At 54.1% G+C, this 25,212-nt stretch overlaps 1 protein-coding gene across 6 annotated transcripts in view; it reads left to right on the plus strand.

Moving 5' to 3' along the window:
- SYNE3 (spectrin repeat containing nuclear envelope family member 3) overlaps window positions 1-25,212 on the plus strand; it is a 103,781-nt gene that overhangs the window by 23,477 nt on the left and 55,092 nt on the right. For all 6 annotated transcript variants that reach the window (XR_014148305.1, XR_014148307.1, XR_014148308.1 and 3 more), the window contains exons 2-4: window positions 8,637-8,794; window positions 18,100-18,272; window positions 19,140-19,449. Coding sequence is in view for 2 of the 6 variants with exons in the window: in XM_081829987.1 (XP_081686113.1) it covers window positions 8,651-8,794; window positions 18,100-18,272; window positions 19,140-19,449 (627 nt within the window). In the remaining 4 variants the exon portion in view is untranslated. The remainder of the gene's footprint in view (window positions 1-8,636; window positions 8,795-18,099; window positions 18,273-19,139; window positions 19,450-25,212) is intronic.

The raw sequence follows: 25,212 nt of genomic DNA on the forward strand, positions 1-25,212 counted from the left end.
GAAATTTTCACCTAGCAGAAAGCTCTCATTTCTAAAGTCCGTGTTGCTAAGAGTGGGTTCTGAGACTGTGTTATATGCAGCTATGATTTTTCCTTTAGAGGTTTGCCATCACCTTATTCCATCAGGGAGCTGCCAGAAGCGGGGGGCAAGGCGTGCGTCGTCGCTGTGGCCAGACTTCCTCCCATGGGCTACGTACGGTGTTATCAGTCCAGACAGTGCAGGGAGGGGGTGCCAGTTCTGGGGGAGGTGCTGCAGAAGGTCAGGCAGGTCTGGTGGGTTCGGGGATGACTGTGGGAATTGCCCCTCTCCGGGGAAGATTCCTCCCTGAGAGAAGGCGTGAGGCCCTGGGGACCTGACTTGCGCCTCGGCTTTGCAGGGCCAGTAAGAGGCCTGGAGGAGGAGCATGGGGACATCTGTCACGGCAAGGCTGTCACAGATCCCTTGGGAAGGGAAGTCAGGGCAGGTGCAGGGACAAAGGGCTAACATCCCATCCTGGCTTCCATCCCGTTGGGCCAGCTCTTCTCAGGCAGGGGCCTTGGAGGCTGGGGCAGCACCTGGGGCTGGCCTTGCTGCAGGCCAGAAGGAGCACTGTCCTCCTGGGTCAGAGCCTTGGGAGATGTCATCCATGGGGTTCTTGGGAGTGTGAGTGGTGTTTTTACCGCCGGAGCATGGGATTGAGTCACGGCCTGCGGTGTGAAAAGCCAACCCCCACTTAACGCTCTCTTCTGAATCAGAAGCCACGAGGACCACGTTGACTGGCCCGAGCGACCTCGTGCCTGTGGTCTGAGGCTCTGTGTCCCAGCCAGGTCGGACTGGTACTTGGATGCACTGCCCAGCGCTCTCTGACCTGCATCTGTTGGCCAATCCCTGCCTCCTTGTCTTCTGACCGCCCTGCCCACACCGCCAGCAGCCGACCATGACGCTGGGGACAGGGTGCCTGTCAGGACCGCCCCCCCTCAAGATCCCTACAAGGAGCCCTCCCCTTCGAGGCCTCTGATTGGTACCCCCCCTCCCCCGGCAGCCGGAGCCAAGCACACCTGTGCCCAGGAGCTGTGAACCCACACCTTGGAGCCACCTGCCCTGCCCCAGGGATGCATTCTGCCCACACCCCCTTTCCTTCTCTCTGAGTTGCCCCGTGCATTCTCTCCCCTCCCAGATATTTGTATTTGACCTTTGACCATGCTTAGACCGTGGGTAGAAATCTTGGCGTCCTCCGGGCCGTGCCATCTGATGGAGAGCTTGGCTTTAGTCCGTTGAGAGGACTCGGAAATGCTGTTTTAGAGTCAGTGTCTGGGGCGGGAGCTGGGCCAGAGAACGGTGTTCACCGCCAGCTACCATTTATCCGTGATGGGCGGCTGTTCGAAAATCGCTCTCAGAGTCCTTGCTGTGAAGGCCGTCGCTGGCCCATCCCCTTTGTGGCTGGAATTGTAAAGTGGACCCCACGACCCTGGCACGATCCGGGGTTTCCGGTGTCAGCATTTTCGAGGCGGCGGGCAGAGGGTGGGTTGCGGCGGCCTGTCGTCTGTGTGGCTTTGGGGCCGTCCCTTCGCCTCTCTGAGCCTGTGCTTCCCTCTGAGACAGGAAAAAGCCCAGCATAGGTTCCCAGCTCTGGATTCAGCCCCCTTGGAGGCTGTTGAAAGATGAAATAAGACGGTGCAACACTTCTGTCCCCGCTCTTCACGCTTTGCTCTCAGAATCACCTTCTGCGCACGCCAGGCAGGAGAGAACCCCCCAGGAACATCCCGGGGCTCTGAACGACGCCCTGAACGGTGGCCGGGCCACATCATTGTCGGCTGGACGTAAACAAAAGAGTGTGTTCCCAGAATCCACTTGAAATAAGCTTTGGGATTAAAACCAGCTGCCTGCTCCGTTCCTGAAATTCCATCTGCGTCCACAGAGCAGCGGGAATGAGTAAGGATGGAAACTGTGGCAGGGCAGGAATGAGTCACGGGGAAGCCAGGCGAGTCACAGAAGGGGCGCGCACCCCGTTCCCCGGGCTCTGGGTCAGCGTGCGGCGGGGGCCCCTGGCCAGGCCCGTGGAGCAGGCGTGGGCTGTCCCTGCCTGCAGGGCCTGCCACAGGGGCCAGGGGTTACTCAGGTCTGCATGCTGAAGGCTTCTAGGCTCCAGAAGGAATGCCAGTGGCCAGGCACTGCTTGACCAAGGCTGCCTGGCAGCAGGGGCCAGATCTCTGAGCAGAGGCCCGGATTTCCCCCTGGAGTGGCCTTCTTGGAGCTTAGATGTTCATCAGAGATGATCCGCAGAGGGCTGGTTGCCCCAGGCTCCCTGCACTGCGTGGGCAGCCCTCAGTGGGGCTTCAGGGGACACAGGCAAGGGCGTGGAAGCTGCATAGAACCATGGTGTTTAAAGAGCAAAGGCAAGTCCTGCACCTTCTACTTAACATCCCTCTGACTTTGGGCAACGTTCTTAGTATCACTGATCCTCAGTTTTCTCAGCAATAACTAACAAGTCTCTCACCGGGGCTTTGTAGGATAAATGAGTTAATAGCCATAAGCCCTTCATCCTAGAGTCAGGCACACACAGAGTGCCAGATACTTGTTGCCTATTACGATTATTATCCTTAATCCTGCATCCGCCACCTTTGGCAGGCTTATTTGCCTTTCTGAGTCTGTTTCCATCTAATAAGTCCAGCCACATAACAGCCACTCTGTGAACCTGACTTTGCCCCTCTCTCTGCATGGGAGGGGTTCGTTGGGTGTCATGTTGTACGGCGTTCCCTAATGGAATCTGGTTAGGTCCGAAGCAGGATGCTTACGGCGTCTGGATCACCAAATGGCAAGCTGTATTCTAGTGTTTGCGCATTCCCAGAGAATGTGTTGGAGGGATTGAGGCAGGGGACTGTCCCAGCCTGGTCCTTACGGTGTCTGCCCCTTACCCGTGGCACCACAGAGCCTAGTCGGGGCCTCCGCCCTACAGCCTCAACTCTGCGGGTCCCAGGAAGGGGAAGGAGGGGTCTGGGCCCACTTACCCTTCAGGAGATAGGGTTTTGAGCCCCGGTGGACAGTCAGTATCAGGCAGTTTTATTGGTGCAGTACCCGGCTTCTGCTGCTCAGTGGCTCCCAGCCCTTCGTCCCTCCAGTTTAGTGGCAAAAGTGGCCGGTCTCCAGGCTCCCTCTTGTCTCCTGGCAGCTTCTCGGCTGCCGCACCCCTGCATTGGCAGGCCCCCGAGGTTTGCGGCCGGACTGAGTGGATTCGGCCCACCTGGTTGGATCCTGTCCAATATGGGGTCACTGCCTGCCCTGGGTCACTTCTGTCAGATGCCCCAGGGGGCAGGGAGTTAGACTGGGTTTTGGAGGTGGTGTGGTCCGTGAGACAAGCATAGACTACGGAATCTGACAGAAGGAGGTTCAAATCTCAGTGCCGAAGCCGTGGGTCTGTGTCTAGTCTCCGTGTTTGTTTGTTTTTGTTTTTTTCCCCAAAGATTTTATTTATTTGTCAGAGAGAGAGCACAAGCAGGGGGAGCAGCAGAGGGAGAAGGAGACTCCCCGATGAACAGGGAGCCCGATGCGGGACTCGATCCCAGGACCCTGGGATCATGACCTGAGCTGAAGGCAGACGCTTCACCAACTGAGCTCCCCAGACGTCCTAGTCTCAGTGTTCTTATCTGCGAGTGGAGAAGGTGGGGGCAGCCCTGGCCTCTGAGCCCCTGCTTTCCTGATGAGTCCCCACAACGTTCTAAGAGGAAGGTGCTGGTGGAGAGGAGGAGGCTGGGCTGAGCTCCCCCCACCACCCAGCAGCCGCAGTGCAAGCACGAGGGGAAGCCGGGCTTCTACCTCTGCCGTCCCCTGTGTCACCTCCCTCTCAGGTCGGGGGGCCCCTGGGGCCTCGAGGCCAAGTGCCTAGCGCGGTGTAGGCCGTTTATCACGGCAGCCCTGTTCGTGCCCTTCTCTTCCCTTTGGGCTACATCCCGTTTCCAGCACCCTCTACCCACCGCACACTTACTGACCATGTTTCGGCCCCTCGCTTTGCCCTGTGCCTGCCCCCTCAGCTCTAGTTACGCTCCCCCCTTTTGATCCCACGAGTCTTGCCAGTCTCCTCCAAATGTGTTGGCCTCCCAGACTTACGGCTTTTGCCCCGGGTTCCATCTGAGCACATGATCTGTCCTGACTCGGCTTTATTCCCAAGCCCTGGCCCGGCTTGTGTGTCGTCAAGGCCAAAATGTCATTTCTCTTCCGGCTGTCGTTTGTAACCACACAGGACGCTGGAAGCCAGGGCAGTTTGCTTTCGCTCTCTTTCCTCCGGCAGGCAGCCTTCCCTCAGGGGCCCTCCTGCAGCTGCCCCTCTCCGCCCTGACCCCCAGCCTCCGCCCACCCCCTGTGAGGGCGTCCCCCCTCTACCCGCCCACCCCCTGTGAGGGCGTCCCCCCTCTACCCTCCCTGGCCAGGGTCACCTGCCGGAAGCTCAGAAATAGTCGTGTCCCCCCCACATGAACCCTTGCTGGCTGTTGTCCCCCAAGGGCCTGGACATGGCTCCGGAGCCTCTGATCTGGCCCTTGCACCCCACCCCCTACCCTCCACTCCTGCCCCCAGCCCAGCTTCCTCTGGTCACCTCCTCCCTGTTCCCATGCTCCAGCCTCACCATCCCCCCGCCCCCTCCCTGCAAGAGCCTCCCCACTGCCCTCAGGGAGCAGCACCTCCCACCCAGCCCACCTGCTCCAGACCAGGTGCCAAGCCCTCCTTTGCGGCTCTATGGCCATTGCCTCTTAAAGCTCACGTGGGTCTGTCCCTACCCCCTCCCCACTCCAGAGCTGCACCTCTGCCCCTGGCTTCCACAAAGGGAAGTCCATGAGATTCCCACTAAGCTTGCAGTGAGGGATGCCTTCCTGGTCCTTAAATCAATGGTGGATGGGCTTTTCTTGAGCTGCCCATTTGATTTTTAACTAAAAACTTTCAACCTTGCATCACAAAACAGGCTCTCCTTCCTGCTGGCTGTGAGAAGGTGTAGAGCAGGAATACCCCCCACCCCCCAAGGTCTGGGTACTGAGAGGGAGCTCCTGGGGGCATTTAGGGGCCAAAACTTGGATGGGAAACTGGAGTCTTATTGCTGCTAACCTCTAGCAGGTGGCGGTTCCTGCACTTCATGCCGGAGGCAGAACCAAAGCAAAGCCCCCTCTCCGTTACCAGTGCTGGTAACTTTGTCATCGATATTTTTGTGCTGCATTGCGGTTGTAGGTATCTTGAAATGTCCTTCCTGCCCGTCACTGCTTCAAAATTAAGAGAGTGATCAGCGCCATTGTTAGCGCTTGTGATTTAATGTGTTAATAAAAAAGTGTGTGTGCGTGCATGTGTATCTCATTAATTTAGTCTTTTGATAACTGGTTTTTTTTAAAGATTTATTTATTTATCTATTTATTTATTTAGAGAGCAAGAGCAGGGGGAGGGGCAGAGGGAGAGGAAGAGAGAGAATCTCAAGCACGCTCTCCTCTGAGCACAGAGCCCGACTCGGGGTTCGATCTCACGACCCTGAGATCATGACCTGAACTGAAACCAAGAGTCAGACATTCAGCTGACTGAGCCACCCAGGTCCCCCGATAACTATGTTTTCATATGATTGGTTTCCTTTGTAATTCTTTGCATTTTATTATTGGCATTTCAAGCCTTTATTCAGAGAAAGTCCACAGAAGTTAAAAGCTGTCCCGCTTCCCTCAAAACCCCCACCCTGGCATGAGCTCATCCATCTGCGGCCCACGCGTGTTCAGGGTTCAGCTTCTCTCCCGTGAGCTTCTTTTTTAATTAAAAAAAAAAATTTTTTTTTTTAACTTTATTTGAGAGAGAGAGCAAGCGAGCACAAGCAGGGGGGAAGAGGGAAAAGCAGGCTCCCCACTGAGCAGGGAGCCTGACGTGGGGCTCGATCCCAGGACCCTGAGATCATGACCTGAGTTGAAGGCAGCCGCTTAACCCACTGAGCCACCCAGGTGCCCCTCTCCTGTGAGCTTCTTGAGACAGGCCTAGCTGGGAGCGTGTGTGTCACTGACTGGGAACGAAATGGTTGGCAGAACGGGCCTAGATGCCCTGGTCTCCTGGACTCTGCCTGCAGGCTCACTGAGCCCAGCTTAGTGAGGCCCCTTGGCGGAGCCCTGCCCCACCCCGCTGGACCCCACATGTCCCATTTAGTGTACCTTGGGGTCTGCAGACCGCCCTGCCTCACAGGCCTTGGGCATTTGCCGCCAGGAGGGCTCTCCCAAGCCTCTCTTGGCCTTTTGGCAATTAAGACAGTGCTTCCTCGCTGTCCTGCCTTCAGAAACTCTGGGAGACTCCTTTCTGTCCCTCCCATGCCTTGCTTTGTAAAGTTACGTAAAAGCCGAGCTTTTGGAAGCCAATCAAGTCCCACACTAGACGGGAGATTAAAGACACAATGAACCAATTTAAACGCCCGCACATTCTAATGTGCTTTACAAATGGAGCACTCAAAGACAGGGAGTGGCTTCAGGGAACATATTAAATTGTTAGAAAAAAAAAAAATTGCCTGGGTGGCTCAGTCATTGGGCATCTGCCTTCGGCTCAGGTCATGATCCCAGGGTCCTGGGATCAAGCCCCGCATCGGGCTCCCTGCTCCGCAGGAAGCCTGCTTCTCCCTCTCCCACTCCCCCCTGCTTGTGTTCCGTCTCTCGCCATGTCTCTCTCTCTCTCTGTGTCAAATAAAGAAAAAAATCTTAAAAAAAAAAAAAAAAATCAAAACAGCTCTGAAAGGAAAACAACAGGGTGGGCGACTGAGCTCTGATTTGCAGGCCCAGGTCCCCCTTGCAGACAGCATCCGTTCCCTGCAATCTGGGGGCAGAGCCCACCCTGTGCCGGCCCTGGTGGGGGCCTCAGAGCCCCAGGTCCTCAGTCAATGCTTGTTGAACCACCAGCTGATGATCAAGAAGAAAGGGCCTGGGGCGCCTGGGAGGCTCAGTCGTTAAGCGTCTGCCTTCCGCTCATGTCATGGTCCCAGGGTCCTGGGATCGAGCCCCGCATCGGGCTCCCTGCTCCGCAGGAACCCTACTTCTCTCTCTCCCACTCCCCCTGCTTGTGTTCCTTCTCTCACTATGTCTCTCTCTGTCAAATAAATAAATAAAATCTTTAAAAAAAGAAAAAGAAGAAAGGGCCAACAAACCAGTTTTTTTTTTTTAATTTAATTTTTATTTTTAAAGTGATGGTTGCTCTTCCTAGAAAATTCCCAGAGAGCCTGTGGAAAAATAAGGAAGCGAAAGCTTCCGACTGTGTGTTTCCACCATCCACAGGCAAATCATCTTTAACCAAGTGGCCTCCAAGGCCACAGTGCCAGGAAGAGCAGCCTGAGGTCACGTGGGATGTGGCTCGAGCCACTTCGGGCCACGCCCCCTGCAGTCAGTCAAGTGGACATGTCAGGGCAAGACTGCCCAACTTTTCCTTAGGAGTGTAGTTTTTTGTGGTTTTGTTTGCTTTTAGTGTAGAGTTGTAACTACTAAATATACAATTTTGCCTAATATTTTGGTATCATTATAAGAATTCTCCATCACCCACTCATTTTAAGCATACTTTTTGTGGGCTGCATAATATCCCGAAATGCAGTGTACCATACTTCCCTTAACTAATCTCCCACCATTGGGCATTTTGGTTGTTTCTAGTTTTGCTTTGTTTGCCATTTTAACCAATGCTACATTCGTTTTTTGGTGCATTAAACTTTATAGCAATTCTGGGATGTTTCCACAGCGGAGGGCTGACTCTGGGCAAGGCGTTATGGCAGGTTGAGGATAAGCTATACACAATCCCTTCACATAAGATGCAGATATAAATAACTTTAATCCAAAGTCGGTTATCACTGCTATAAGGAGACAACTAGAACTGGAATACAGAATAGTTCTGCCTGGGCTTAATGGGATTCTAAGAAAGTTATGGGCGAAAATCTGAGCCACTGTGTCTGCGGCTAAAAGGTAAGGGCGAGGGAGTGGAGGGCAGCATAGAGGAGGGCTGGTTTCTCTGGGGGATCCAGGCCAGCAGGAGGGCTTCCCCGAAGGTGGCAGAGCAGGTGGGGCTTATCTCAAGTGCAAGGTCAGTTGATTGTCCATGGCTGCCACAAGCTAGGTGGTCTGTGGCTCAGTGGAAGACACCAGTGATTGTCCGCCGTGGACCCAAGTTGGTGGCAAACTAGCAACAAGACCGCTGCTAACCTGGCCGTCCACAGCCCTGAGATCGTAATATTCAGGTGAGGTGCTGGGGCTGGACTCCGCTTGGCCGATGCCAAAAATTATTTCTTCAGTTGAGGCTTCTTGATCCATTCAGATCATGAATCATTATGCATCACGGACATCTCAGATTGTATGTGTTTTGGGATTCTCTTTTGGAGGCGCTTCAACCCACACAGACAGAAGAGGGTTGGTCCTGAGTCCCCAGGTAGGGTGAGTGGGAAGCAGGGAAGCTGAGAGGCCGGAGAGAATCCTTGCCAGCCCAGCGCCCTGGACCAGCTCTCCCTGCTCAGCCACAGGAGAGACCTGTTCTCCGTGGTCCTTTGGAGGACTGTGTAGCCGAGTGGGAGCACCAGGAGGGGCGCTGGTGGGGTGTGGGTCTGTCCCCAGCGTCGGTCCCCGCCTCCCCCACCCCCCATGCCGCCCTATGTTCTCGCCTGCTGGCCTGATCTCATGTGGTCCTACCTTCAGCCCCTGCAGCTGCCATGACTCAGCCACCCCAGGAGGGCTTCGACAGGAGCGTGGAGGACGCCCGGGCGTGGATGAAGGCCGTGCAGGAGCGACTGCAGATCAACGACAACACCCAGGGGCCCCGGGCAGCCCTGGAGGCCAGGCTGCGGGAGACCGAGGTATGCAGAGGCCGTGGCTTCCATGGCTTCCATGGCTTCCGTAGCCCCGTGGCCTCGGCCATGTCGCTCCCCCTTCAGGCCTCAGGTTTCCAGGCTGTTAAATGGAAGGGGTGTGTCTCAAACTTTGATGTGTTGGCATCTCCTGTGGATTTGGGTTTGAGTGCAGATTCTGATCCAGGAGGTCAGAGTGGGCCCCATCATGGCATCGCTAACATGCTCCGGGTGATGCGCTGCTGCTGGTCCTAGGACCACACTTTCTCAGTGGCCGTCTGGTTCTTCTGTCCCGGCAGAGGCACCACGCGGCCAGGTGGGTCCCCAGTGTCTTCCTGCTTCCCTGCATCCCTGAGCCTAAGGTCCCTGCCAGGTCTGGGTGGGTCCAGTTCGGCCTTCAGGAGGGTGGAGAAGGGGTTCTGCCCAGTGAGAAGTGACCCCAGGGCCAGGGTCTGGCCTTGCTCCCCACAAGGCAGGGCTCAGGGCCTGTGGTGCTAGGCCTACTAGAAGAGCTGGTGCCCAGGGCCTGGCGTTATGGGGCCCCCATCCAAGGACATCTGCTCCAGGCCAGGGGACAAGGGGGAAGAACCCGGGCATGAATCAGAGACCTGGGTTATAGTCTCCATGAGGATGCTAAAGTGCTGTGTGACCTTGGCCAAGTCCCTACCCCTTTCTGGGCCTCTGTTTCCCATCTGTGAGCAAAGCCAGGACTGATGCATTTCTTGGGTCACATCCATTGGGATGTTCCTGGAATTTGAATCTTCTGAGTCCTTGTCAGATGAGCTTTCTGCTTCCCTACAGGGTCATGTGCTCCTCAATGACCAGAGACAGGTATTCACAATAAAACTGTGCCTGGCGGGGCAGAGAGCATGCGTTCTGGTTTCTTGGACATTCTGTTTAATAGAACAGCTCACTGGATTTGAGTGAGGACAGGCTATGGAGTCAGGACATCTTGGGTTCAAATCCCAGCTCTGCTGCTTGCTGGCTGTGTGAGTCCCTGCAAGTCATTTGACCCTGTTGGTCTTCCATTTACTTCCCTTCTAGAAGGGGATGCTGCTAATTATCTCAGAATGGTGCTTCTCATGCCTCCACTCTGGTGGAATCACATTTTTCACTAGCCTCCCCTGTGTCAGGCCTCGGACCATGACCTTGGGACCCCCAGGTAATCGGTTCATTCCTGTCCCCTGACCTCAGGTTGCTCCCGACACACACCTTAATTAAATACAGCCCTGCTCCTGCAAGGTAGGCGTGGAGGGCCCTGCCTCTCCCAGTGGCGAATGTCGCCTGCCTCCTGGTGGAGCGCCATCTGAGCACTCACCATCCTGGGCCATGTGTCCTCCTAGGACAACCAAGAACAAGTGCTTGATGGGGCTGGTTAAAGTCTCCCCACCAAGTGACCATCATAGCAGAAAGGCGGGAAGACTTTTAAGTCATGTGATCAGAGGCTTCCCAATTGGACAGTGAAGTGAGCAGAGAACCCAGGGCTCTTGGAGAACCCCGAGGAGGTCACGTCCCCCAGCCTGGGAGATCAAGGGAGGCCTCTGGGGACAAGTGACTTTACTGTTGAAGCTCAAATACAGAGGAGGTAGTCAGATGGGGGGATGCAGGGGTGAGGATGGGGAGGAGGGGCCTCCAGGCAGAGGGAGCAGTGTAGGAAAGGCCTGGAGGTGGGCAGAGCCCAAAGCACATGGTTGGAGCCCCAACAAGGCTAGTGATGGGGTAGCACCGAGCATCAGGCAGAAGCAGGGGGCAGGGCCAGAGAGGTGGTTAGGGGTCAGAGGGTGACAGCCTGGAACAGCAAGCCAGGGGGCTTGGACATCTGTTCTGCAACAGGGGGATGATGGATTGGAAATTCGGATGGTCAGGAGTTAAAGGATTCTCCCATTGGAGAGGAGTTGGCAGCCCGAAGCCCCTTCCCATGTCAGACTTGGCCTTTCTCATCAGCAGCATTATTATTGCTACCAGGAGGCATTTATGCAATGATTAGTCCTCCCAGATCACCGAGAGAGGGGACCCGACGTTCATTCGACACCTGTTACGTGCTCGGCGCTGCCCTTTCCGCTTTCATGTTTAATTTTACAAAAGCCCTGTGAATGTGGTTTTATTGTCCCTACTTTTCAATAACAAAATGTGATTCCTAGACACAGTGATGAGCCAAAACTCCAGAAATTGATCTTGTCAGGGCTTGAACCCAGGGCTGAGTCCAGAGCGTCACTGGCCATCCCCACGCGGGGGCCTGGGGCAGTGGAGGCAGGCAAGGTCCACCTTACTCCAGGGCTCACTACATAAAGGGGGACAGGTATGCACATAATCCACAGCACACAAGGGTGTCCTGATGTTATCGATCTTATTCTCCTCCTCTAAAACCTTCTATGGCTCCCCATTGCCCACCAAAGGAAAACCAAACTTCACCTGGTGTCAAAGTCTGCCACACCCTACACAACCCTGTTTTCCGGCCTCAGCTGTTCCAGCACTGTCCCCCACCCCCCACCACCAGCAAGCACAAGTCCTCTCCTGTTGGTAGATGGCCTAGCTGTCCTCTCAGCAGGCCTCTGGCCTATGCTCTTGCCTCTACTTGGAATGCCCTTTATTGAGTGTGGGTGTGGGTGTGCTTGTGAAATGAAGCACTGCCCCCCGCCCCTCATCGTGCCCCAGCTCCTGATGCTCTCCGTCTTGGAGCACCACAGCCCTGCATATGTACTCACTCTCTCAGGGCCTTTGGACCTCGGACCCTTACACCAGCAGGTCATTACCCTCCTCCGAGGCGAGGGTGGTCCTTAGGAAGAGCCCTTGCCCGGCCCAGGGGCTTGACTTGGAGCCTAGGCGGAGGCGTCCTGTCCTGGGTCCTTCACTGCTGGCTCTCCCACAGGGCTCAGGCATGCTCTTTTCTGGGCTTTGACATTTCAAAACCAGTTTCGCAATAAGAAAGAAAACCTTTCGCTCTTGCCATCTGGTGAAGGGAGCAGCTAGGGACTTTTCCACCTCTCCAATCCATGGGACCCCTCTCTGGGGCCTGGGCGTCTCCCTTATGGGCGCCCCCCGCCCCACCAGCTCAGTGATGCGCGTTCCTGGTAATTGTTTGCTAGAGCAGCCAGGACGTGAGTTCCAATCCGGCTGGGATGCCTCATAGCTGTGTGGCCAGGAGCAAGTCCTGCGCCCTCCTGCAAAGTGCGGGAAGAGCCCTCTCCCCCTTGTGCAGCTCAAGGACCCTCGGGGTAGTGGAAGCCTTCTGGGAAGGGAGACTGGAGAGAGTGTTGCTCTGGGAAATAGGGCTCTGGCAGGCTGGGGTTCGAATCCCCGCGTGGCCGTGGCGCCTCGGGAGAGTTTCTGGAGCACCTGGAGCTTCAGCTTGTTGGGGTGGAGGTGGGCGTGGAGGTAGCCACCCGGCGGGAGGGACGGAACGTGGAGGCGAATGACTTACTGGGGCCCTTGGCCAACAGCAGGCCCCCCTGGCAGAGCTGGCCCAGTGGCTGAGGTGGTTTCTCGTGGTTTCGATGCAGGGATAGGTGCATGCCGACCCTCGCCGCCTGTGCCCGAGTCTCCAGGAGCTGGTCCCCCAGGTCCCGGCACCTCATCTCTTTGCCCTCTGGTTCCCAGCCTCCATGGCCCTGCACTCGGGGCCTTGCCTCCGCCGGGCTGCTTCCTAGCTGGCTTCCAGGCGCCCCCTCTGCGGTCCGAGACAGGCTGCATTTCCTAGGACTTGGCTTCCAAGTGCCGGACACATCGTGCTTCTCTGCCTCTGCTCAAGCCCCCGTTGCAGATGCTGCCACGTCCCTAAAAGTTGGTGCCAGCGCCCCCTCCTCACAAAGCCTCCCTGGGTTTCCCCACATCCCTCCTTAGAGCTCCAATCATTACTTTGCGGTGTCTGTGGCCCGTTTGCAGTCCTCTGTGCTCTCGGCTGCAGACCCCACCACAGCCTGCAAGCGCCAGGCCTTACTTGTTCATCCTGGACCCCAGGGCCCAACACAGTCCCCGGCAGAGTACTGAGAATAGTACCCCGTATGGTACCTAGCATTGTACCCAGAATAGTACAGCACAGTACCCAGCACTGTGCTCAATTCCACACCCTGCATAGTACTGAGCATAGTACCCAGCACAGTGCCCAACTCAGTACCATAGTACTCAACACACTGTCCAGCATAGTACCCACTACAGTGCACAGCATAATACCCAGCACACTACTGCACATAGTACTCAGCACAGTACTGAGCATACACCCAGCACGGTGCCCAGCTCAATACCAAACATAGTACTCAACACAGTGCCCAGCACAATGCCCAGTATAGTACCCAGCACAGTGCCCAACTCGGTACCCAGCACAGTACTGCACATAGTGCCCAGCATAGTACTGAGCATAGTACCCAGCATAGTACTGAGCATAGTACCCAGCACAGTTCCTGCCTCATCTTGGCTGCACTGGGGAAAGCTCTGACTAACCCCATTCCTCCAGCCTTCCTGATTTAGTTGTTCTTCTCTCCCCTGCGGTTTTCCCTCCATCCAACCCCCACCTGAATGTGGCCCTCACTGGCTCCTTCCAAGCAGGATCATTCTGTGGCTGCAGGTCAAGTACCCCTTCCCAGCTGGCTAGTCCCTCTTGCCAAGCACTCCTGGATCTTGCCCTCCATCAGCTATAAAAGAACCTCGCACAGCGAGAGAGCGTAATCATGACAGCAGTGAAGAAAAGTGGAATTTTCTTCTTGAAAGCTTAGGCCCAGCCTCCTGGCCCCAGACCGACAGCGAATATCCCATTGGTTGGTATTTTGGTTTGGGGGCAGAGGTTTCTGCTTTGGGCCAGGAGGGGCTTGGTGTTCTGTCCGCCTTTGGGCCTGGCCCTCCTCTCTTTGGTAGGGAAGCCACAGACTCACTCCCCTGCAAAGGGTAGTGGATCGGGGGGTCTGCCATGTCCCCTCTATCCAGCCTGCACCTGTCTGAGCAGGGGAGGCAGGAGAGCAAAGGGCCAGAGGCCTAGAGGAGGTCACACAGTCAGGACACTAGGCTGTGGGAAAAGGGCCGTTGTCCTCAAGGGGACTTTCCAGGCCTGGCTGGTTTGCTGTCTCTGGGGGTGACGGAGAGACTGAGCTCAGCGTCTTCCCCCACAGCTGTTGGCTCCCTGGGTTTATGGAGCTAGATTCTGATGGAGCCTCATTTGGGCAGCAGGTATGAGAAGGCCGCTCCAACCGCTGCAGAGAACTGTCCCCCAAAGCTCCAGGTTTCTGTGGGTTCCCAGTGCCCTCTTCTATAAAACTGTTGTTACCGTGGCACCTCTCTTGTGAGCTTGGGGTGTGCACATTCTGTCTACTCCTCGACGCCGGGGGTCAGAAATCTCAGGTCCTTCATCAGATTAAAGCTCATGGGATGGTAAGAAATCCCGAGCCTCACTGTGGGACCCCTGCTCCTGAGTGATGTGAAATGTTCTGTGCAGGGGGTGGGTAGTCTTGTTCGGCCCAGAACATTCCGCAGGGGCCCTTGGATCTTTGGTCCACGCTAATCACTAGAGTATCTTTGTCTTCCACATCACTCCCTGCTGCTGAGCGGGACTCGGTGTCTCTGTTGGGTTCTTGCTGCAGCCATGACCCTCTGGGGCCCTGCTCTATCCCACTGCTTGGCCGGGCCCAAAAGGAAACAAAACCTCTCTCCCCATCTTGGGGTAGCTCCCTGCTCTCCACTCTCCCCGTCCCCCCACCCCCACACTCATCGACCACAGAGACAGCCTGTGGAAGGAGCTTGTTTAATGTCTCTCTTTGATAACACAGGGAGGAGGGGAAGCCCCTCTCTAACATCATCATCACCACCATCATCGGTAACCATTCTCCTGTGAGGTGACAAGGATTGACACCACTGCCCATTTGCACATGTTGGAAAAGGATCTACATCATAGCTCAACCGTTTGGCTCCCCCCAGCCGGTCCCGGTGCCAACCACAGAGAAGGGTCAGAGACGGCCAGCCCCCTGGGATTTCATACTGAGAAGGCTGGCTGCCAGCCCCCAGGGAGACAGGCTGGGCAACAGAGCTTGAGCTGTAAGCAAATGTGCTGTCAGTGAACAGGGATCAAAGGTGGGAAAAGACAGTACTAACAGTGGACAGTTATTTAGTGGCTGACAGTGGAACGTGGCCAGGCGTTGTGCCCCGGAGCTCTCCCTGCATCAGGGAATGTGACCATGACCCTGGGTGGCGTAAGGCCCACATTTCACAGGCCTGGAGAATCTAAGTACCATGATGAAGGTCACGCAGGTAGGAAGAAGTGGCTTTGGCATTGGAATCCAGTTGTACTTTTACTGCAGAGACCACGCTTTAGTGGCCAAAAAAGTAAATAATACCAATCAATAAGGAGAAGAGCTGATGTTAATCAGAGGCGTACTAGTTGCTAGACATGGTGTATTAGTCTGGGTCCTCCAAGAGGCCAGTGCCAAGATGAGATTAAAAGCTCAAGATGTTTTAGTACTGGAAGTCCTAGCCTCAGCATCAGACAACAAAAAGAAACAAAAGGCGCCAAATTGGCAAAGAAGAAATCACTCTTTCACTCTTTGCAGATGACATGATACTCTATGTAGAAAACCCGAAAGCCTCCAGCAAAAAAATTGCTAGAACTGCTACAGGAATTCAGCAAAGTCGCAAGATATAAAATCAATGCACAGAAGTCAGTTGCATTTCTGTATACTAACAATGAAGCAGAAGAAAGAGAAATCAAGGAATTGATCCCATTTATATGCATTGCACCAAATTATATGGATCCCATTACATGCAATGCACCAAAAACCATAAGATATCTAGGAATAAGCCTAACCAAAGAGGTAAAGGATGTGTACTCTAAAAACCTATAGAACACTTATGAAAGAAATTGAGGAAGACACAAAGAAATAGAAAAACATTCCATGCTCATGGGTTGGAAGAATAAATATTGTTAAAATGTCGATGCTACCAAGGCAATCCCTATCAAAATACCATCATCATTTTTTCACAGAGCTGGAACAAACAATCCTAAAAGGTGTATGGGACGAGAAAAGACCCCAAATAGCCAGAGGAATGTTGAAAAAGAAAAGCAAAGCCGGCGGCATCACAATTCCGGACTTCCAGCTCTATTACGAAGCTGTCATCATCAAGACAGCCTGGTACTGGCTCAAAAACAGACGCATAGATCAATGGAACAGAATAGAGAGCCCAGAAATGGACCCTCAACTCTATGGTCAACTAATCTTTGACAAATCAGGAAAAAATATGCAATGGAAAAAAGACAGTCTCGTCAATAAATGGTGCTGGGAAAATTGGACAGCCACATGCAGAAGAATGAAACTGGACCATTTCCTTACACCACACACAAAAACAGACTCAAAATGGATGAAAGACCTAAATGTGAGACAGGAATCCATCAAAATCCTAAAGGAGAACACAGGCAGCAACCTCTTCAACCTCAGCCGCTCAACTTCTTGCCAGACACGTCTCCAGAGGCAAGAGAAACAAAGGCAGAACTGAACTATTGGGACTTCATCAAGATAAAAATCTTCTGCACAGCAAAGGAAACAGTCAACAAGACTAAAAGACAACCTACAGAATAAGAGAAGATATTTGCAAATGTCTTATCAGATAAAGGACTGGTATCCAAAATCTAAAAGAACTTATCAAACTCAGCACCCAAAAAAATAGAAAATCCAGTCAAGAAATGGGCAGAAGACATGCCCAGACACTTCTCCAAAGAAGACATACAAACGGCCAACAGACACATGAAAAAATGCTCAACATCACTTGGCATCAGGGAAATACAAATCAAAACCACAGTGAGATACCACCTCAAACCTGTCAGAATGGCTAAAATGAGCAAGTCAGGAAACGACACATGTTGGCAGGGATGCAGAGAAAAGGGAAGCCTCTTACACTGTTGGTGGGAATGCAAGCTGGTGCAGCCACTCTGGAAAACAGTATGGAGGTTCCTCAAAAAGTCAAAAATAGAGCTACCCTACGACCCAGCAATTGCACTACTAGGTATTTACCCCAAAGATACAAATGTAGTGATCAGAAGGGGTACGTACACCCCAATGTTTATAGCAGCAATGTCCACAATAGCCGAACTATGGAAAGAGCCCAGTGTCCATCGACAGATGAATGGATAAAGAAGATGTGGTATATATATATATATGCAATGGAATATTACTCAGCCATCAAAAAAATGAAATCTTGCCATTTGCAACAACGTGGATGGAACTAGAGGGTATTATGCTAAGCGAAATAAGTCAATCAGAGAAAGACAATTATCATATGATCTCACTCATATGTGGAATTTAAGAAACAAAACAGGTGAACATAGGGGAAGGGAAGGAAAAATAAAATAAGAAGAAAACAGAGGGAGACAAACCATGAGCGACTCTTAATCATAGGAAACAAACTGAGGGTTGCGGGAGGGGAGGTGGGTGGGGGGATGGGGTAACCGGGTGATGGGCATTAAGGAGGGCACGTGATGCAATGAGCACTAGGTGTTATATGCAACTGATGAATCACTAAACTCTACCTTTGAAACTAATAATACACTATATGTTCCTTAAGTTGAATTTAACTTAAAAAAATTTTTTTTAAAAAAATCTCAAGATGTTTGATAGGGAAATGTCTGTGAGAGAAAATGATTTGGGAGCCCCATGAGGCTGGGGGGTTGAGGTCAGTCTGATACAGGTCCGACCCCCCAGTCTAGGAGATCAGGGAGTGTCTGGGACTGGGGTTGGTTCTAAGGGAGTCTGGCCAGGCCGTGGAGCCTCCTGGACCAGTAACCCATCAGAGGAGCCCAAAAGCCCATAGGAACAGGTCTGCCTTGGTGTTTCTGCTTGGTCACTGGAGGGAGCAGCCGAGGGGCCCTGGGTCAAGCCCACTCCCGTCAGTAGACCTGCGAGGCAGATTCTCACAGCCCCACACACCGTGACATGCACCTTGCATTTTCTCATTTCATACTGAAAAAAAAAAAAAAATCTGGGAGCTAGGTACTATGAATGATCCCATTTTACAAATGAGAAAACCAAGTCCAGGGTGCCAGGCTGCTAATAATGCAACCTGTCTGAGTTCACAGAGCTGGAAGTGGCCAAGTAGGGAAGGGAAGGAAGTTACATCATCAGCTCTGTGGTGGTGCGCTCGTCTCCGAGGCCCCCTGCTTCCAACCTCAGGGCCGTTAGCTGGCTGCCCACAGTCACGGGAGAAGGATGCAGGGGCCCCGATGAGAACCCCAGCCCCTCTGGCCTCCAAGTCCTGGCTCTTGCCAACATGCCACTGTCTTGCCAAGGCTCTGCCCGCTTGTATTTTGTCTGACCCCTGGAAACTGGCTTTTGTGTCCACGACAGAAACTATGCCAGCTAGAGCCGGAGGGGCGCGTGAAGGTGGACCTGGTGCTGCGGGTGGCCGAAACCCTCCTGGCGTGCTGCCGTGAGGACCAGAAGCCCGAGATCCTGGCCCAGCTTAAGGACATCAAAGCCCAATGGGAGGAGACGGTCACCTACATGACTCACTGTCACAGGTAGGGTGGCTGGGGACCCTGGCAGGCCTTTGCAGCTGCTGGGGACCCTCCTTGGCCGCCACCACACTGTCCTGGGGCCTCTGCCCAAGGGACATTTCTCCAGTCCTGGGATCGCCGGGAACAGGATGTTCTCTTGGGATTTTGGCCAGCGCCGCCTGCCTCTTTCTAATTATAATCAAGCTTAATGATGATAATAGGCAGTGGGAGCCCCCTCGTGTTTTGCCAACAATTAGTTCTTAGTAACTTGCCATGTGTTCGTCCTCCAGCAGAATGGCAGAGTGGCTCTGGAGTGAAAATTGCCTTGCCAGCAATTCAGGCTAGATCTCTGCCTAGACCTGGGAGCCAAGGAGGGATGGGGGTTAGACAGACCTGAGATTGCCCCTTGCTGTGCTGGCTACTTGCTGTGCGATCTTGGGAAAGTTACTTGACCTCTCTGAGCGCCAGGCTCCTCATCTGGATAAGGGATGTCATCAAGTGTTCCTTGAAGGTGGTCGAGAAGATGGAAGAGGATAACAAATGTCAAGGGCAAGGCACAGTAGGCCCTCAGTACACGGGAGCCGCCAGCGTCCCCTTCATCTTTATGAAACCAGAATGTTGAGGGCTGGGGTGACTTGGCCCAGTGGTGTCTGCTAGAATTCCAAAGTGGTTTGATGTGGGCTGGATGGCAGGGCCATCTCCATGTTACAGACGGGGAAACTGAGGTGGGCGAGGAGGCAGGGAGAGGCAGCGAGCTCATGGCACCTCTGGAACCCACACACAGGCCCCCAGCCTTCTGCCCCTCTGAGCCGGGGACAAGCCCCCAGATACTCCTGCGCTCTGGACACTGTTAGACACGGGGGATCATGGCCCCATGCTCTCTGTCTGCAGCCGCATCGAGTGGGTGTGGCTACACTGGAGCGAGTACCTGCTGGCTCGAGATGAGTTCTACCGCTGGTTCCAGAAGATGATGGTGGTGCTGGAGGCCCCCGTGGAGCTGCAGGTGGGCCTGAAGGAGAAGCAGTGGCAGCTGAGCCACGCCCAGGTGCTGCTGCACAATGTGGGCAACCAGGCCGTGCTCCTGGACCGGCTGCTGGAGGAGGCGGCCTCCCTGTTCAACAGGATCGGGGACCCCAGTGTGGACGAAGATGCCCAGAAGAGGATGAAGGCCGAGTACGGTGCGGTGAAGGCCAAAGCCCAGGTGCGTGAGGTGGGGTGGGCTCTAGCTTCGCCCCTGCATCCAGTTATCCGCCACTGTTTACCCATGCAGCTACACGTTCGCTCCCTAAACATCTACCCCCGCCCCGTACTCGCCATCTACTGTGCATCCACCCAACACCCGGTCACCCACCGGCCACCACCACGCATCCACCTGCTCGCCCTCCTACCCACTCCCCATCTGTCTCCCCACTGAACTACCCAATCTGCCATTCGCTATCCCCCCACCCACTACCCATCCCCATACCCCCCAACCATCTCTCTGTACCCACCCTCCCAGCCATGTTACTCATCCAGCCATCTCCCACCAGCCTAACCAAGCTCGTATTCACCCGCTGTCCATGCACTCGCCCACCCACCCCCTCACTGCCACACATCTGCCTTCCATCTGCTCACCCACCCACCCCTCCGCCTTCACCCACCCGTCAGCCTATGGACTACCACCCATACACCTGGTGCCGCCTAGTGCACTGACTGATGGTGTGATGCTCGCCTTTGCCCGGCTTCTCTCCTCTTCCCCCCACCCCTCCTTCCCTTCTACCACCCTCCAGCCCTTCCTTCTCTGCTCGATTTTGACCTTCCCCCAATCCTTCTGCCCATTCTTTGTCCCCATACCCACACCTCATTATATCCTTGACTTTTTTTTTTACAGATCTTAGTTAGTTAGTTAGTTAGTTAGTTATTGAAAGTGTGCAAGCAGGAGGAGGGGCAGAGGGAGAGGGAGAGAGAGAATCTCAAGCAGACTTCCCGCTGAGCACGGAGTCCAACGGGCCCATATATCTTTGATTTTTAACCAGTCCGTTGAGTTATCAATTTCCATTACGAGTATTTTTTAAAGAAATTCTAATTTTTCTTTTTTTAATTACCTCCATTGTTCTTTCTCTCATTGTATAAATTTTGCCCTCCTTCCAGATAGGGGCTCCATCTGTAAGCATTCTAAGTATACGTAGTTTGCAATCTCCGTCAGATTGTTCAGGTAGCTGAAGTCCAGAGCCTGACCTGACGTCCACTGGGTCTCCTGATGGGATGAATGATTTCCTTGGGGCCTTTGTAGTTTTGAGCTGTGAGCTTGTGCCGAGCAGGACTATCTGTAGATCTCTGTGGCTGGGGCCTGACCCTCCAAGTGGCCTGTGTTTGCTTCAGCCAGGCTTCCCCAGGAATTCACCTTCATGAGTCCTCTGTTCATATCAGTGTGTTCGCTGGGGAGTTCCTGTTTCTAAACTTGAACCCCAAGCCAAAATTCTGTGAGAGGCCCCTGGCTCTGTACTCTGAAAGGTGATTGTTTTTCTCATTTGTTTTGGTTTTATTTTTATCCCAGAGCCCAAGCTGAAACCCAGACTTCTTTCTTGTATTTTGCATATGGGGAGATTTTTCTAGTTCTCCCTTAAGGGTTCTGACATTTGGCATTGCCTCCTCTGGGCCCAAAGTCTTACTTCCTCCACGAACCTGAGCACTAAACCCAGCAAAACCTCAAGCACACCTGTGAGTTTAGCAATCTCTAATCTTTGCTTGTGGTCCACTCCATGTCTCTTCCCTTGGTGTGTGCACACACAGGCCTACGTTTAAACAACGCTTGTTAAATTTTGTGCAGCAGTTTTGGCTGTCGGTCGTGGAAGGGTATTCAGGCTTTCTAGCCCACCATATTGCTGGGTCCTTCCTGATTACAGTTTAAGGGCAACAGGCCTATAACAAACAGGGATCCTGGAATGCACTAACAAGAACAGGACTGAGGTCCCTGAATGCTTGGGAAGGGACCTGGGTTCAAGCCAGGCTCTGCTGCTTCCCAGCTGCATGGCCTCGGGGCAGCTCACCCTACCTGCAACCAGGCTGAGGACTGAATGAGTTCACAAGTGAGCCCTTTGAAAACTGCCAGATGGCCTCCCAATAGAAATTTACCTCTACTCTCAATAGCAATGAGAATAAATAGCAACCACCATGGAGCTTGAGACACAGCAGGTGCCCGGAGCTGTTTGTTGAATGAATGAGAGCCCCGCCCTTCAGCTTGGCGGCACACAGTTCCCAAGGCCCCGGAGGGAAGGGACAGGAGGTTGTGGGGCAGCTATGTCCGGGCCAGAATGGAGGGGCAACGTGGGTAGGGAGCCTGGCTCTCATATGTATAGCCAGTTGGCCCTCCCCAAGTCCTGAGTGGTGGCAAGGATCATGATTCTCCAGGTCTGCCCCTGGGGCCCAGGCAGAGAAGGTGCCTGCCCCCGTGGCCTCCTTGTTGTGACTTTATAGGAAACAGGTGCTCCTGTCAATCAGCAGAGAGCCTTTGCAGCATGCAGAGGACAGGAAATGGAAAGTAGTTAGGCTTGTGGGTGGGTGTGTGTGTACACGTGTGTGCGTATGTGTGCGTGCGCATGTGTGGAGGGGGCGTGCCGGGGGCCCCTCGTGAGCACCAGTCCTGGCCCACGTGGGGAAATGATCACCTCAGAGATCCTCAAGGTCACTCCGGGGGACCCTCCCCTCACTGGATCCAAAAGCTCATAAAGCACGATTCTTCTTGGCGACGTCTATCTTTTCTAAGTCTCTTCGTGTCTTTGGGCTCATTTGGTCCTCCCAGCCTTCTCGTATGGTAGATAGAGCAGGTTTGACTGGGCCCATTTTGCAGACTTAAACAAACATCTAAGTGGCAGGCCCCACTGTCCCACTAGGAAGACTCAGAAGGTTCTAGGCGACGCTCGGGGTAAGCTCTACCCTCAGCAGTGCCTCAGGTCCTGGCCCCGTGCCCATCAGGGAGGGTCACGCTGAGAAAGTGGAAGGCAGCAGTGAGTGGGAGGTTTGGAGCTCCTGGAGGAGGGAGCACTGTGCTTCCTGGGGTTTCCAGGAGGCAGAGACCAGCTAGCAGGGTCTGCGGGGCAGGAGCGTGGGGGTGCCCGTGTTTGCAGGGTGACCTGATCCTGCGTGGAGAAGTAAATTCAGTTTGGCTTTTCCAGCTGTTGGCTGAAGCTCACAGACACTGGATTTTCTCTTCCTGGCCACCAGAGCCTTGGGAGCTCTGTTCTGACTCATGGGGGGCCCTGTCAGCCCGTGGACGGGGAGGGGCTGGTGAGCCACGGAGCTGCTGCTTGTCTCCCCCGGACTGGGCCATAGCAGACCAGAGGTGCCGGCTAGGGAGGGGCCGGGGCAGGCCCCTACGAGCCCTCTGAAGTCATATGCAAACCTGTATGAGTGCCTTTTGCTGGGGAGAAAAACTACAGCTTCCTTCAGATTCTAGAGGGGGGCATGAGCTTCCAAAGACAGAATTTACTGAGCAAATCAAACTTTGGCGCTGTCCTTAGTAAGAGATTTAACGTCCAACCCCAAGGTCCTCATTAGTGAAATGGGATATAGCCCCCCAACACACACCAACCCCCCGGGACACAGCCCAGCCTTCCAGCCCTAGACAACAGGAAAATACCCGAGCTCTATCCTAAGCAAGGTGGGGAACGCTGCATGTCCTGGGGTCCCCCCTGAAGATCCTTCGTGGTCCAGATACCTCCTGGGCACCTGCCTTGGACATTGGACAAAGGCCTCACCTTGCATGGAAGGCTTTCCCAAGGCAGATAAGAAAGCCATCCCAGGGCAGGCAGCTGAAACGCTCCTAGCCCAGGGACAGGACAAGGGCCGTGTCAGAATCCCCAGGGACCCAGGCCTGTGCTCAGGGTGGGTCTCCGTGGCGTTGTCCTAGTCCGCTCAGGCTGCGATAACAGAATACCACAGCACAAATGTATTTCTCATGGCTTTGTAGGCTGTGAAGTCCCAAATCAAGGTATTGGCAGATTCAGCCCCTGGTGAGGGGCCTTTTCTTGGTTTGTAGATGGCTGCCTTCTTGGTCTCATGGCGGAGAGAGGGGGACAGTAAGCTTTTGCTGTCTCTTCTTATAAGGGCACCGATCCCATCCTGGGGACCCCACCCTCATGACCTCAAGTGATCCTAATCTCAACGGCCCCACCTCCAAATACCAACACGTTGGGGGTTAGGGCTTCAACCTATGAATCGGGGGGTCACAGCTCAGTCTGTAGCGGACATGCTTTGTATTAGTCCCTTGCCTTTCCCCAATGAAGAGTCCATTTCAGCATTTCTCAAGCTAGTTAGCAGGTCATAGTTTTCACCCCCTGAAAATCCATGTTTGACTTCCAATATGTTCATTAGCAAAGCCACTGGTGTTGCGGGGGACAGGAGCACAGAGGCACTGTGGGGGCCACCTCTGGACTGTGGCCTTTGCGGCCACCCCCTGGAGGGAGGTCCCAGGACTCGATCTGCCGGCCAAGCTCTGGGGTGAGCAATGGCATATTGTCAACCCCAGACCTCAAGAGTCAGGAATAGAGCAGCCTGGTTGCCAGTGGGGTCCTGCTTGTTTACTATGAGTTTTATTTTTAATCCACCACTTACATTTTGTGAAAGGGCCAGGCGCCCAGCAGCATCCCCCCGCCGCCGCCCCCGCTTCCCGAGGCGGCTCTCGAAGGGGGAGTGTCCGTCTGGCATCTGGGCCATGAATCAAAGCGGTTGGCGCAGGCTTGCAGAGGCATCAATCCACGCTGCCCTTGTTAATTGGTTGGGTTTTGACATTCCTGACAACTCTGCCTGCCACCGATGGTTTAATTGCTCGGTCTGATGAGGGAAGGTTGAGGACTCCCCCATTTGTCACCCCTGTCATCCTGCAGCGGAGCCGGCCTGGCCGAGGCTGAATTGTGCTCTGTGATCGTTCTGCCTGGCACAGAGCGGGTCTGGACGCCTGCCCCGCTCGGCCGTGCTGGGCTCCGAGCGTCTGCTCACTCTCATGGAGGCTTTTATTTACTCTGCGTTTCCCAAGCGCCAGCCAGCACCTCATTGCTCATATGCAGGGCCTCCGGCCAGCACTTTCCGGGGGAGACTTCGCTTTGCTACAACATTTATCACCATCATCGTCAACCAGGGGCCCCGCATTTATTCTCTGCTTGTTATTCCTGACCCACTTTCAGAAATGAGGCTTTCCCGGGGACAGGGGCAGCTCTGGAAGGGTTCTGATGGATGCAGACAATCCTGCGGGAAGGGGGAGCCAGCACAGGAGGCGTGATGGAGAGGGCCATGGTCTCTTGGTCCACGTTTGGAATTCAGGCAGCCGCTGTGCGCTGCTGGTGATGCTCTGAGCCTCAGTCTGTTAGTGGGAGGCTCCCAGCTCTTCAATGAAGGACTTGGTCCTGTGCCTTAGTTTCCCCATCTCCAAAATGGGGATATTTTCTCCTCCCTGTCCTGGTTGTTGCAAAGGTCTAAATGAATTAATATTCATATTTTCAGGTGTGGTGAGGACTTTCTCAAAGGGCAAGGAAGTTTTCTGAATCCACATGTCTGTCCACACTTCCCATTCGAGAACTTTTGACTCCGTTTTGGAGAGGGTCAGCGCCCTCCTGGACACAGCCGGCTCCCCGGCTAAGTAAGAGCTGAAGCCAGCAAACGAGGGCCTGTGGGCCAAATCTGCCCCATCTCCTGATTTTGTACGGCCCGCGAGCTGAAAATGGCTTTTACCTCCTTAAAGGGAGGAAAATAAAAAGCAGAATCTTTCAGGACATGTGAAAATGATACGAAATTCACATTCCAGTGTCCACATTTGAGTTTTATGGGAATACAGCTTGCTTTACGGGTTTGCCTCTGGCAGCTTGTGAGCCACGACCTAGCACCTTAACTGGCTGCACAAGACACCACAGGGCGGATAAAGCCGGAAACACCCACTGTCTAGTCAGCCCACCTCTGGATCGGAGCCGTGATTTTGGAATTGGGCACTGGC

This window comes from Leptonychotes weddellii, chromosome 9, assembly GCF_054177405.1.
Source record: "Leptonychotes weddellii isolate Sample4059 chromosome 9, ASM5417740v2, whole genome shotgun sequence".
In the NCBI taxonomy this organism is placed as follows: domain Eukaryota; kingdom Metazoa; phylum Chordata; class Mammalia; order Carnivora; family Phocidae; genus Leptonychotes; species Leptonychotes weddellii.